The 14,859-nt window shown below is 44.6% G+C and overlaps 2 protein-coding genes across 6 annotated transcripts in view; one reads left to right on the top strand and one right to left on the bottom strand.

Annotated features, from left to right (window-relative positions):
* The window catches only part of WDR20 (WD repeat domain 20), a 98,218-nt gene that overhangs the window by 57,408 nt on the left and 25,951 nt on the right, over positions 1-14,859 (top strand). The window lies entirely within an intron of this gene.
* On the bottom strand, positions 4,853-6,927 carry LOC117363518 (zinc finger BED domain-containing protein 5-like). Its single transcript, XM_033951379.1, has 2 exons — positions 5,852-6,927; positions 4,853-5,582 (listed from the first exon to the last, which is right to left on the bottom strand). Exons 1-2 carry the CDS (start codon positions 6,675-6,677, stop codon positions 5,539-5,541), a joined length of 870 nt encoding a protein of 289 aa, XP_033807270.1. The 5' UTR covers positions 6,678-6,927; the 3' UTR covers positions 4,853-5,538.

Here is a 14,859-nt window from a genome sequence, read left to right as displayed (position 1 = left end):
ACCAGGTTCCTTTGATGCCTTTTTCCATGCTGAAGCTTCTTCTTCGACACATGCTGCCTCGACGTCCTCGAGTCCTTCTCGAGGCAAAGCTTTGGCAGATCAGCTATCTTTCTTGTCTTTCCTGCGACAGAAAGCTGTAGACTTGGATGTTCAATTGGATACTGGCTCCAAATATTCTAAGGAGTATCTAGAAGTCATGCATCTTCCTCAACCTCCGGCAGAATGTCTTAAGCTTCCACTTCATAAGCTTTTGAATCAGACTTTTGCTCGATGTATGGAGACACCTTTTTCCATACCAGCAGTTCCAGGAAAATTGGACTCTAGGTATAAAACTGTGCATCGCAAAGGTTTTGACAACTCACAGTTATCTCATCAATCCCTGCTTGTTGAATCCTCCTTGAAGAGATCCCATCCTTCCAAGATCTATGCCACAGTTCCTCCTGGAAGGGAGGGGAAAACTATGGACAAATTTGGACGTCTCATCTACCAGAATGCTATGATGTCCTCTAAAGTCCTCAATTATAATTTTTATTTTATCACTTATTTTGAATTTCTTCTTTCTCTTCTATGTTCTTATGTTCTTTACCAAAGTTTTTGGCTTATTTGGATAACCAAATGCATTTTGAGTTTCAAGAAGTCATTGCTTCTTTCTCTCAATTACATCTGCATCTCCTCCAATCATCTTATGATGCCTTCGAGTTATCTGCCTGAGCGGCCTGCTTGCTCTGTAGCTATGCGTCGTCTTGCTTGGCTTCATACCATTGACATGGACTCTAACCTTCAAGACCGCTTAGCTAACATTCCTTGTCAGGGCAACGACCTCTTTGATGAATCCATCGAGGCAGCCACCAAGAAATCATCTGACCATGAAAAATCATTTGCTTCTATAGTCAGACCTAAACCAAAGCCAGCTCCTGCCAAGCCTGCATGCTCTGCTGTTATCTATCAAAGATGTTTTGCTCCAAAGCCGGCTCCTTATACTCGCCCTCCTCTGAAAAAACAACAACCTCAGAAGCAACAGAAACCCCAACCTTCTGCTGCACCTAAGGCTTCTCAGCCTTTTTGACTGTTTACAACAGAGCATAACCTCCACCATTCTGTCTCTGTCTCTTTTTCCCCCTATAGGAGGTCGTCTCGATCATTTTTACAACTGATGGACGATAATTACATCCGACCTCTGGATGCTTACCATCATCAGGGAAGGATACTCTCTTTATTTCACTCAGGTTCCACCAGAGGTTCTTCCAAGAGAGTATCCTTCCAATCCATCCTAGACCGCCCTTCTTCTTCAGGAAGCTCAAGCTCTGCTTCGTCTCCATGCCATCGAACCAGTTCCCTTGGAACAGCAGAACAGGAGGTTTTACTCCTGTTACTTCCTTGTTCCGAAGAAGACGGGCGATCTGCGACCCATTCTGAATCTCAGGGCTCTCAACAAATTTCTAGTCAAAGAAAAGTTTTGAATGTTGTCCCTGGCATCCCTTTATCCCCTTCTCGAGCAGAACAGCTGGTTATGCTCTCTGGATCTCAAGGAGGCCTACATTCGTATTCCCATTCATCCGGCCTCCCGTCAATACCTCAGATTTTGGGTGGGGTATCTGCACTATCAATACAGAGTACTACCCTTCGGCCTGGCCTCGTCTCCCAGCGTATTCACCAAGTGCCTGGTAGTGGTAGCAGCAGCTCTAAGGAATCATGGTCTTCAGGTATTTCTTTACCTCGACGACTGGCTCATCAAAGATTCCACATCTCAAGGGGTTATTGTAGCGACCCAACGGACGACCTGGTTCCTACAAAGTTTGGGATTCGAAGTCAACTTTCCCAAATCTCAACTTCAGCCCTCTCAGAATCTATAATTCATTGGAGCTGTTCTGGACACTGTCCAACTCAGAGCATTCCTTCCACAACAACATTTGGAAGCTCTTCTTCAACTCTGTCACACAGTGTCTTCCCGCTCTTCCATCTCAGCGAGACACATGATGGTACTTCTGGGTCACATGGCCTCCACAGTACACATGATTCCTTTTGCCAGACGTCACCTCAGAATTCCTCAGTGGACCCTGGCAACTCAATGAACGCATGTTTGTGACCCTCTTTCTCAACACATATCGGTCACTCCTTCATTGAAACAGTCTCTCCGTTGGTGGATGCTCTCTTCCAATCTTTCCAGAGGATTGCTTTTTCAAATGCCCCCTCATCAGAAGATCTTCAAGACAGACTCTTCGACCTATGCTTGGGGCACTCATCTCGATGGTCTCCGTACTCAAGGCCTCTGGACCTGTACAGATCGTCAGTGTCATATCAATCAGTTGGAACTCAGAGCGATCCTCAAAGCTCTCCATGCTTTTCAACATCTAACTCACGACACAGTAGTCCTCGTTCGGATGGACAACCAAGTCGCCATGTATTTTGTCAACAAACAAGGAGGGACAGGGTCTGCCTCCCTTTGTTAAGAAGCTCTGAAGGTTTGGGACTGGGCAATCTGCCACAATACCTTCTTCAAAGCTATCTACATTCAAGGGGCAAAGAATTGTTTGGCGGACAACTTGAGTCATCTACTGCAACCTCACGAATGGACTCTCCATTCCTCGCCTGTTTGTCACATTTTTTCACAGTGGGGAATACCACAGATAGACCTCTTTGCAGCTCCCCACAACTACAAACTGCCTCCGTTCTGCTCCAGGATATACTCTCCTCACCGCCTCGAGGCAGATGCTTTTCTTTTGGAATAGATGAATCTTTTCCTCTATGCATTTCCTCCATTCCCTCTCATTCTCAAGACTCTGGTCAAATTGAAGAACGATCGTGCCAACATGATTCTAATCGCTCCTCGTTGGCCGAGACAACCATGGTACTTCCTTCTACTTCAACTCAGCAGCAGGGAGCCATACCTTCTACCAGTTTTTCCTTCTCTGCTTACACAGAGTCAAGGATCTCTGCTTCATCCCAGCCTGCAGTCTCTACACCTGACAGCCTGGTACCTCTCAACATAACCCCTCTTCAGTTTTCTCAATCTATAAGAGACATTTTAGAAGCTTCTAGAAAGCTTACAACTAGACAATGCTATCACCAAAAATGGGCTAGATTTTCTACATAGTGTTTTTCTCATCATAAGGAGTCTCAGCATTCCTCCTTATCTTCTGTTTTGAACTACCTTTTGCACTTATCCAATTCTGGCCTCAAGTCTACATCTATATAAGTCCATCTCAGTGCAATTGCGGCTTTTCATCAGCCTATTGAAGGGAAACCCCTCTCTGCTCATCCAGTGGTTTCCAGATTCATGAAAGGACTTTTCAATGTCAAACTGCCTCCTGTGGTTTGGGACCTCAATGTTGTCCTTACTCAACTCATGGCCCTCACTTCTGCTCGACGAGTCAGTGAGCTGCAAGCTTTAGTTACTGACCCACCATTCACTGTGTTCCATCATGACAAGGTGGTTCTTCGTACTCATCCGAAATTCTTACCTAAAGTGGTCTCAGAATTTCATCTCAACCAATCCATCGTACTTCCAGTGTTTTTTTCCAAAGCCTCATTCTCACCCTGGAGCTCTTCATACCCTGGACTGTAAACGTGCTCTGGCCTTCTACTTGGAACGCATCAAACCACACAGAACTGCTCCTCAACTTTTTGTCTCCTTTGATCCAAATAAGTTGGATCATCCTATTTCTAAGCGTACCATCTCCAATGATGGTGGGTTGTATCTCATTCTGCTATGCCCAGGCTGGATTACCCCTTCACAGTAAAGTCACAGCCCATAAAGTCAGAGCAATGGCAGCTTCAATAGCTTTTCTCAGATCTACACCTATTGAGGAAATTTGTAGAGCTGTTACTTGGTCCTCGGTTCATACTTTCACTTCTAACTATTGTCTGGATACTTTCTCCAGACGGGATGGACAGTATTACAAAATTTATTCTCCTAAATTGCCAACCATCCCATTCTGGTTAGCTTGGAGGTCACCCATATGTGAGAATACCTGCTTGCTTGTCCTGGGATAAAGCACAGTTACTTACCGTAACAGGTGTTATCCAGGGACAGCAGGCAGATATTCTCACAACCCACCCACCTCCCCTGGTTGGCGTCTCTGCTAGCTATCTGAACTGAGGAGACTCGCCTTGTGCTGGGCGGGAAGGCACTCACGCATGCGCGGTGCAGGTGATTCGAAACTTCGAGTTTCTTCAAGCAAGTCTGCTTGTGAGGTGTCCGCATCCAGGCTCCGTCGATGACATCACCCATATGTGAGAATAGCTGCCTGCTGTACCTGGATAACACCTGTTACGGTAAGTATCTGTGCTTTTTATGATTCTAGATCTTCTGTGTTCATTCCACGCTTCTTTGAACTCAGTCACCGTTTTCCTCTCTACCACCTCTCTTAGGAGTGCATTCCAGGTATCCACCACCCTCTCCGTAAAGTAGAATTTCTTAACATTGCTCTTGAATCTACCACCCCTCAACCTCAAATTATGTCCTCTGGTTTTACCATTTTCCTTTCTCTGGAAAAGATTTTGTTCTATTAATTCAAGTATTTGAACGTCTGAATCATATCTCCCCTGTCCCTCCTTTCCTCTAGGGCAGTGTTTTTCAACCTTTTTTGGGCAAAGGCACACTTGTTTCATGAAAAAAATCACGAGGCACACCACCATTAGAAAATGTTAAAAAATTTAACTCTGTGCCTATATTGACTATATATAAAGTAATTCTCTTGAATAGGAATCAAATAAACACAAAGAAAGTATTTTATAATTACTTTATTATGAAATATTAAGTAAATAGAATAGTGAAAAATTATAAAATACTTTATTCAGTGCGAAACCTGGGCCTGTTTGGCTGAACACAAAGCTGATATTTTGGCTGGAATCGAAGAAAGACACACACGTAGCTCTTCGTCAACAGCTCTCAGTCTCTCTCTGTATTTGGTTTTTATAGCAATCATGCTTGAAAAGCTAATCTCACACAGATATGTAGTGGAAAATGGGAGCAATGTCAAAATAGCTTTGTTTGCCAGAAGGGGGAACTCCTTGGCGGTATCCAACCAAAAACTGTCCAAAGGTAGATCAGCAAATCTTAGCTTGAAACCACGATTTTGTCTCAGTTCAGTTAGTTCCTCCTGCTCCTGTAAAGTCATGTCCTTTCCACCAACTGATGCTGAGCTATAAGGGTCTCTAACCCAGTCAAGGCATTCAGTGGAGACTGAAGAGAAATAAAATGACAACTTCTCCTCAAGAGTTTTTAAATGTTTAACTATTATCTCACACAGTGCAGCAGTGTGAACACCTTGCCATTGCTTGGTGAGTGTGAACATTTCAAGATTGCCACTTTCCACGTGTTGATGCCAGAGTTGCACCTTTGAACGGAATCCATTTATTTTATCTGTACTTGTAAGCAGGTTTTCACTTCGGCCTTGCATTCGTGTGTTCAGTTCATTCAGATGATAAAATATATCTGCCAGGTATGCCAGCCTTGCACACCACTCATCACTTGCAAGCTGCTTTGCGTAATCTGACCTCTCATTTGTCAGAAACACTTTAAGTTCCTCCCGCAGCTCATACACACGAACCAAGACCTTGCCACGCGACAACCACCGGACCTCCATATGAAACAGCAAGGTTTTATGCTTCGCTCCCATCTCCTCACACAAAGCTGCAAATATGCGACTTTTCACGGGTCGTGACTTTACAAAGTTTACCATGCACACAACATCATCCAACACATGAACTAGGACTTCTGGTAAAGTCTTGGCTACGAGGGCCTCGCGGTGTAAAAAACAATGCGTAACAATCACATCTGGATTTCTTTCCTTCACTCTGCTTACAAAGCCTTTGGTGCGCCCGACCATGGCTGCAGCTCCATCGGTGCAGACACTTGTGCAGTTTTCCCACTTAAGTCCTCCTTTTTCAAGGTATTCTGATGTGACCCGAAAAATTTCTTCTCCTGTTGTTTTTTCTGGCAATGCCTTGCAAAAAAAGAAGTTTTCTCTAATTGCATCACCATCAACAAAACGCACATTGGCCAAGAGTTGAGCATGTCCACTGATATCAGTAGACTCGTCAAGTTGCAATGCAAATTTCTCACTTATACGGATCTTTTCCAAAACCACACTTTCGATGTCTGCAGACATGTCATTAATACGTCTGGAAATTGTGTTGTCTGAGAGAGGGACTTTGGCTATTTCCTTAGCTGCTTCAGGTCCGAGCATCTCCTCTACAATAGCTTTGCAGGCAGGAAGTATTAATGTCTCTGCCACAGTGTGCGACTTTTTTGACTTGGCTATAAGTTCAGCAACTTGATAGCTAGCTTTAAGAACTCTTTCATTTACCTTTGTGGTTTTTCTCATGAAAGTTGCCTGTTTCTCCGTGTTGTCACGCAGGCGAACAAAATAGTCCGCATTCTTGTTTTGAAGCGAAGGGTGTTTCGTTTGGAGATGGCGTTTAAGTTTGCTTGGGACCATAGCACTGTTAGCTAGCTTTTCACCACACACCACGCACAGTGGAGTTGGTTTGTTTGCATCTCCAGTGAAAGTAAATCCAACTGAAATATAGCTTTCGCTATATTGCCTTGCGCCAGAGAATTTGCTTGCGCTAACCATCTTTGCTTTCTTTTGACCCCCACTCATACTTGGGCTCTCATCTGGCTCCAAATTTTGTTCAGAGTCTAGTTCTTTCCTTTTCAAAAACTTGTCCATCACTGCAGTATCTCACTGTCACTCAGGACTTACTGCGCTTGTCTCCTCCAGATAGCCGCTGTCCGTCACACTCAGCACTCTTCTGATCGATCCCCGATGAGCCGGCGGATGACAGCTCCAGATGACAGCTCTGTAAAACTAAACAAGCCAGACCAGCACAGATCAATCCTACACCGTCAATCCTAACAGAAAACCATGTCTTTCAAACACACAGAACACAGAAAACACCTTCGCCTAGTATGGAATATGTCATCACAAACTAACCCCTCACCCTTTTACAAAACTGTAGTGTGGATTTTAGCCACAGTGGTAACAGCCCTGACACTCATAGAATTCTAAGCATCAGAGCTGCTACCACCACGGCTGGCGCTAAAAAACGCTCCATAGTTTTGTAAAAGGGGGGATAAAATAGAAATACACAGTTTCAACGCTGTAGCTCAGAGGTGCCCAAACTTTTTGAGCTTGTGAGCTACTTTAAAATGACCAAGTCAAAATGATCTAACAATAATAAAATTAAAAAACACAAAGCATACTATACGCTGAGAAAATGTTAATTATCATTCCTATTCTGGGTTTTTTTCAAAGAGGTCAAGGCAGATGACTCTATGCATTGTCACCTCAGTAACAACCATACAAAAATAGACAAATATACCCTCCATCCTTTTTATTAAACCACAATAGCAGTTTTTAGCGCAGGGAGCTGCGCTGAATGCCCAGCGCTGCTCTTGACGCTCATAGGCTCCCTGCGCTAAAAACCACTATTGCGGTTTAGTAAAAGGTGACCATATTGTAAAATATAGACAGCAGATATAAATTCAGAACTGTGCATAGTAAGTGAAGGGAAGTTTTCATCTCTGGAAATTTACCCAGTTAACTATTAAGTTATTTGGGCAAATTCCTTTGAAAACTGTGGTAATACTGCCACCACTTTGCTAAATTTAAAATAAAATCATTTTTCCTACCTTGTCTGGTGATTTCTGGTTGCACTTTCTTCTTCTGACTGTGCATCCAATCTTTCTTCCCTTCTATCAGCCTGTATGCTTTCTCTCCTCCACACCTCATTCCCTCCCCCAACTTTTTCTTCCTCTCTCCCTGACCTTTCTTTCTTTTTTTCTGTTTCTCTTCTTTCTTTCTGTTTCCCTGCCTGCCCCCTTTCTTTCTTTCTCCCTGCCGTTCCCCAAGCCACTGCCGCTGCCATAGGGGAACAGGACCCACCAATGGATAACAGGCCCCAAAGCCGACGCCGACGCATGCTCTCCCCGACGTCAATTCTGCAATCGGAGAGGAAGTTCCGCCCAGCCAGGCAGCGATTGGCTGGCCCGAACTTCCTCTCCGACTGCAGAATTGACGTCGGGGAGAAGAAGACTTATCGGCTCGATAGATTAGATCGCCAAGACAAAGTGAGTCCTGGGTGATCGACTCACTTTGCCTTGGCGAGCTACTGGCGCCCCTGCCTTAGAACACTGCCTAGGACCCTGGGGGAGCCCGGGCCCCCTGTCAGCTCCGGGCCCCTGAATGCAGGACTGGTAGTACTGCCCTGATGGCGGCCCTGAACAGCGGTTGAAAAACACTGCTCTAGGGTATACATATTCAGGGCTTCCAGTCTTTCCTCATACGTCTTCTGGCACAAGCCTCCTATCATTTTCGTCACCCTCCTCTGGACCGCTTCAAGTCTTCTTACGTCCTTCGCCAGATACGGTCTCCAAAACTGAACACAATACTCCAAGTGGGGCCTTACCAATGATCTGTACAGGGGCATCAACACCTTCTTCCTTCTACTGTCTATGCCTCTCTTTATATAGCCCAGCATCCTTCTGGCAGCAGCTACTGCCTTGTCACACTGTTTTTTTGCCTTTAGATCTTTGGATACTATCACCCCAAGGTCCCTCTCCCCATCCATGCATATTGGCTTCTCACCTCCCAGCATATATGGTTCCTTCTGATTATTAATCCCCAAATGCATTACTCTGCATTTCTTTGCATTGAATTTTAGTTGCCAGGCATTAGACCATTCCTCTAACTTTTGCAGATCCTTTTTCATATTTTCCACTCCCTCTTCGGTGTCTACTCTGTTACAAATCTTTGTATCATCTGCAAAAAGGCACACTTTTCCTTCTAACCCTTCAGCAATGTCACTCACAAACATATTGCATAGGATCGGCCCCAGCACCGAACCCTGAGGGACTCCACTACTCACCTTTCCTTCCTCCGAGCGACTTCCATTAACACCACCCTCTGTCGTCTGTCCGACAGCCAGTTTCTAACTCAGTTCACCACTTTGGATCCTAACTTCAGCCCTTCAAGTTTGTTCAACAGCCTCCTATGAGGAACTGTATCAAAGGCTTTGCTGAAATGTAAGTAAATTACATCTAGCATATGTCCTCAATCCAGCTCTCTGGTCACCCAATCAAAAAATTCAATCAGGTTCGTTTGGCATGATTTACCTTTTGTAAAGCCATGTTGCCTCGGATCCTGTAACACATTAGATTCAAGGAAGTACACTATCCTTTCTTTCAGCAACATATCCATTATTTTTCCAACAACTGAAGTGAGGCTCACCGGCCTGTAGTTTCCAGCTTCATCCCTGTGACCATTTTTGTGAATAGGGACCACATCCGCTCTCCACCAATCTCCAGGAACCACTACTATCTCCAGAGATTTGTTGAACAAGTCTTTAATAGGACTCGCCAGAACCTCTCTGAGCTCCCTTAGTATCTTGGGATGGATCCTGTCTGGTCCCATCGCTTTGTCCACCTTCAGTTTTTCAAGTTGCTCAAAAACACTCTCCTCCATGAACGGCGCAGAATCTACTCCATTTTCTCGTGTATCTTTGCCAGACAATCTCGGTCCTTCTCCAGGATTTTCTTCTGTGAACACAGAACAGAAGTATTTGTTTAGCGCATTTGCTTTTTCCTCATCACTCTCCACATATTAGTTCCCAGCATCTTTTAGTTTAGCAATTCCATTTTTCATCTTCCTCCTTTCACTAATATATCAGAAAAAAAATTTGTCTCCCTTTTTTACATTTTTAGCCATTTGTTCTTCCGCCTGTGCTTTTGCCAGACGTATCTCACTCTTGGCTTCTTTCAGTTTCTTCACCCTGTAGTCCTTTCTGCACTCCTTTTCTTGGATTTTTTTTATATTTCACGAATGCAAACTCTTTCGCCTTTATTTTCTCCACCACTAGTTTGGAGAACCATATCGGCTTCCTTTTTCTCTTGTTTTTATTTATTTTCTTCACATAAAGGTCCTTAGCCATTTTTATCGCTCCTTTCAGCTTTGACCACTATCTTTCCATTTCTCTTATGCCCTACCATCCTAACAGCTCTTTCTTCAGGTACTCTCCCATTGCATTAAAGTCTGTACGTTTGAAATCTAGGACTTTAAGTATCATGCGGCCGCTCTCCACTTTAGCCGTTATATCAAACCAAACCGTTTGATTGCTACTTCCCAGGTGAGCACCTACTTGAATATTAGAGATACTCTCTCCATTTGTGAGGACCAGATCCAATATCGCTTTTTCCCTCATGGGTTCTGTCACCATTTGTCTGAGCAGAGCCTCTTGAAAGGCATCCACAATCTCTCTACTTCTTTCCGATTCTGCAGATGGAACATTCCAATCAGCATCCAGCAGGTTGAAATCTCCCAACAGCAGCACCTCCTCTTTTCTTCCAAACTTTTGGATATCCACAATCAGATCCTTATCAATTTGCTGCGATTGAGTCGGAGGTCTGTAGACTACACCCACGTAGATAAAAGTTCTATCTTCTCTTTTCAGAGCGATCCATATCGTTTCTTCCTCTCCCCAGGTCCCTTGCATTTCGGTTGCTTGGATATTGATCTTTACACAGAGAGCTACTCCTCCACCTTTTTGACCATCTCTGTCCTTTCTAAAAAGATTATATCCTGGTATGTTTGCATCCCATCCATGGGAAGATTTGATAGACACGTTTAAATACCTAAGTTGTGTAAATGCACATGAGTCGAGTCTTTAATTTGAAAGGCAGCTCTAGAATGAGAGGGCATAGGATGAAGTTTAGAGGTGATAGGCTTAGGAGTAATCTAAGGAAATACTCTTTTACAGAAAAGGTGGTAGATGTGTGGAACAGTCTCATGGAAGAGGTGGTAGAGACAGACTGTCTGAATTTAAGAAAACGTGGGAAGAGACCCTGTATGACCTTTGCTATGCTTTGCCTTCCAAGGGAGGGGGGGGGGGGGATATTGGTTGCTAAATGTTCATTTGTGCGCGATGGCATGCCAAATGAGGCATATAAGTGACTGGTTTAGGGGAACATCATATTTTTCTGCAACTGCTTTGGAATTATAATTATCTCCCTATCACATTAGCTACTTATTACATGTCTCAGCCCCGGCATTCGGCTCTATAGTGGCACGATATCCTATATTTGCCCCTGCGAGGCGGACATGGCGGTGAGTTTGCACCTGTCTAAAATTGTCCCCTATGATTTCTCCATTTCTCCTGCTTTAGGGAAATGGTGACTTTCAGCCTGGTATACAGAATGTAGCTTTTAAGAGATGGGCCACCTACGGCTTACAATATATCTTTCAGTTGTATACTGAAGAGGGTCAATTTGCTTTTTTTGTCTCCTTATGATTGTTTGGACTTTCTGAGATAGATGTTTTTGCATATTTTCAAGTAAGTCGTCATGTTCGTTCATTTCTCGCATGTCATTTGATGGAGGACTGTCGAGAAGCTATTTCTGAGATGTTAGTCTCTGCTAAACAACAAGATTCCTCTTAGATTCCATGTGGGTATTCAAGACTGCCAACCAGGCCCCAATTTTAATATCTTAGCAGCAACCTGGGCCGAGGATCTACAGTGTGCTCTTACTGCCCAACAGGTGTAGCAAGTGATGAAAAATTTGAGGAAAGTATCCTCCAATATTCTGCACTGGGAACTACAACTTAAGATTGTTCTCCGCCTTTATATTTCACCCCTGCGAGCATACCGAATGGGCATCACTCCTGTCCATCACTGTCCTAAATATACTCAGGCTCATGCTTCCTTGGGTCATATGTTTTGGTCCTGCCCCCAAATTGGTATTGTCTGGGTCACTATTCTACTTCCTTATTGGGCCGGTAGTGGACTCCAACTCCCAGAGCTCTTTTTGGTTTCTATACTATTATGTCTCCTAAACCTAAGGAATTGTCAGTGTTTGTGGCTAGAGTGATGTTGCTTGGCAAGAAGGCCATTCTGTTTCAGTGGTTAGCCAGTGAATCTCTGACTTACAGTCAATGGAGATCGTTGATGATAATATACGCCTCTTTGGAGCGTAGACATTTTACAGACCTTGAAACTGGTCCTGGCCAACATTTCTGTTTGATTTAGGAATGCTTTTGGATGAGTCTTACTCTTACTGCCCGGAGTAGATTATTGAACTCATAACTTGGTTAATTTCTTGCTTTCTGTATTCATGGACTGTTCTGTTTTATACATTGAAATTTAATAAATACAATTAAATATAAGAAAACGTGGGATCTCAGAGGAAGAAATAATGGTTACTGCAGATGAGCAAACTGGATGGGCCATTTGGCCTTTATCTGTGTGACTCATGGGTAACCCTTACTACCGATGCCGCCTTAGTGGCTGGGTTGCCCTCTTCAGGGTAGGTGATCCCCTTCAGAAAGCAAGTGATCCATCAATCATCGGGAACTGAAAGCCATTTGGTTGGCCTTGCTACAGTTGCAGTCTTTCCTGACAGGGAAAGCAGTTGTGCTGTTTTCAGACAATGCCACACGGTGTCTTGCCTGAACAGACAGGGTGGCACCAGAAGTGGTTCTCTTCGCTTGGAAGCCTGGATGTTGTCCCAGTGGGTGGAACTTCACTTGTGGGCTCTTTCAGCTGTCCACGTGGCAGGAGTAGAGAATGTACAAGCCTACTTTCCTCAGCCAACAGACTCTGGATCCTGGAGACTGATCTCTGTCTCGGAAGATGTTTTCCATCATAGTTCAGACTTGGGGCAAACCAGATGTGGATCTCTTGGACACAGCCAAGAATTCAAAGGCAGCTGCTTCTAGTCAAAGAAATGAGCAAGGAAGTGTAGGGCTAGACACCCTGGCACACAAAACAGCTTCTGTATGTATTTCCACTGTGGGCCTTGGGGGGATTGGATCATCCGCAAGATGGCGACCCATTGTGGTCTGGAGATCCTGGTGGCCCTGGACTGGCCCCGAAGGCCTTGATATGCAGATCTGATGTGTCTGCAGAGAGGCAGATACCTGAAGCTGCCTGTTCATTCGGGGCTCCTCAGTCAAGGCCGGATCTGATGGAGAAGCTGAAATGCTTTGGTTTAATGGCATGGCTTTTCAGCATGTGACCTTTATTTGAAAGGGTTATTTGGAGGTTGTGGTTATGACTTTCTTTAAGGGTGTAAAGCCTGCGATGGTTGCAGCTTATGCTAAGTCCTGGATGCTTTCCGGTTATGGTGCATCAAGGAGCAGGTTGAGCCTCAGATAGCTTCCTTTCCGGTGGTCCATGCCTTCTTGCAAGCCAGTCTTGAAAAAGGCCTTGTGGTTTCATCTCTCAAAGTGTAGATTGCTGTTATCTCATGCTTTCAGGCTTGACTTAGCCTACAGTCTCTGATTTCTCACTTGGATGTCACTCGGTTTTTGAGGGGGACTCTCAGACTGAGACCCCCCGTTGCACAGACTGTTCCCATCTTGTGACCTCAATGTGGTCTTGATGGACCTGGCCTGTGCTCCATATGAGCCTTTTTTGTAGGCTTCCCTGCTAGATCTTACAGTCAAGAGCCTTGTTTATCCCAGGACAAGCAGGCAGCATATTCTCACTGATGGGTGATGTCACTGGAGCCCTGGCACGGACCACTTAAAAAAGTGCATCGCCACTTTAAGAATTGAAAAAGTTTGCGATAGCCTGAACCGTGCATGTGCGAATGCCTTCCCGCCCGATGAGGGTGCGCAGTCCTTCAGTTTCTTAGTTTCCACGGAGCTAAGAAGTCGCGTTTCAACAGCGGATGAAAATTTTTTTTTTTCTGCCTTCCCGCTCTTGCGGTTTTCTGACTTTTTAGTCAGTTTTTTCTTTTCTTTCATTTTTAGTTTAAAAAAACAACAAAACAAACCACCCTAAAATTTCTAGTTTTTTTATTTTTTCTTTTATCATCGTCAGTTAGACTTGGTGGGGCCTTATGGGTTGCCATACTGTTTTCTCCCCCACCTTATGGCTGTTTTTCCAAGCAAATTTTTCCTGTTCCATTTCCATTAGCGCGGTTGCTTTGCTGGGGAAATTGCCTTCACAGACATCCTTCTGTGGTTCTAGCAATGTCGGGTCCTCGGCCTTGCCATTTTCTTCTTCCCCTGCTTTTCTCCTCACCAGCACATTTTCATGTGGATTTTTCAGAAGCAGTTTTCCATTGGCGCCGTCAGGATTCCGGCACCCACTGACGTCAGGAATCAGATGCCCAGCATACTTAAGGCACCGCTCTTCCAGCCCGTACCAACATTAATCGGCTTGATCCTCTATAGATAAGTTGGCTCTCCACTTTCTCCTTTGGGCTTCAGGTCATTGTAGCAGTGAGTCAAGTCCTGCCGACCTCGATCAGCCCCATCTCTGGCTCCACTTCGATATTGATGAGTGCCTTGATACAGGCATACTCATTTTGGAAGTGTGCAGCGACACCGATGGTACCGGCTCATGGGCCAAAGGGTACTGGTGTTTTTTTCTTTCCTGCTGAATCTTTTTTTCTCCGCTCGTGATGTGTGCCTTGATACCAGCATTTTCATCTTTGGAGCATAGCACCATACCGATGGTACCGACGATGCAGCCAGTGGTACCGGTGTGTTCTTTTTTTTCAGCAGATTTCCTTCATGTCCACGATTTATGTCGATACCGACATGTTTATCTGTATGTTCAGTCATTCTTGTCGACACCTATATCAATGTCGACTTCTAGGTCGGTGTCGACATCCATGTCGATGTCGGCACCTTTGTTGACATCGATATGTTCAACTGTATTTTCAGTTTGTGCTGACGGCCATGCCGACACTGTCTCCTCTGATGCTAATCCGGCTAAGTTCTTGACACCGATAGCACTTTCACAGGAGTCTCCTACGATTTTGACTCGTATACCGCGACACCAGTCTTTTTTGAAGTTGTCGGTGTCAGTCTGGTATGGGTCGGCTTTGCAGTCATTAAGCTGTATTCA

Source organism: Geotrypetes seraphini, chromosome 7, assembly GCF_902459505.1.
Source record: "Geotrypetes seraphini chromosome 7, aGeoSer1.1, whole genome shotgun sequence".
NCBI classification, from domain to species: Eukaryota; Metazoa; Chordata; class Amphibia; order Gymnophiona; family Dermophiidae; genus Geotrypetes; species Geotrypetes seraphini.
Note: the sequence above shows the minus strand (reverse complement) of the source record. Positions and strands in the feature narration are given on the sequence as shown.

Bases quoted from the DNA above. Each gene is read 5' to 3' on its own strand.
- LOC117363518 (XM_033951379.1), bottom strand. From the start codon at position 6,677: ATGGACAAGTTTTTGAAAAGGAAAGAACTAGACTCTGAACAAAATTTG. The intron at 5,583-5,851 runs GCACCGATGGAG...TTTCATATGGAG, and splicing joins GGAAAACTGCACAAGTGTCT to GTCCGGTGGTTGTCGCGTGG.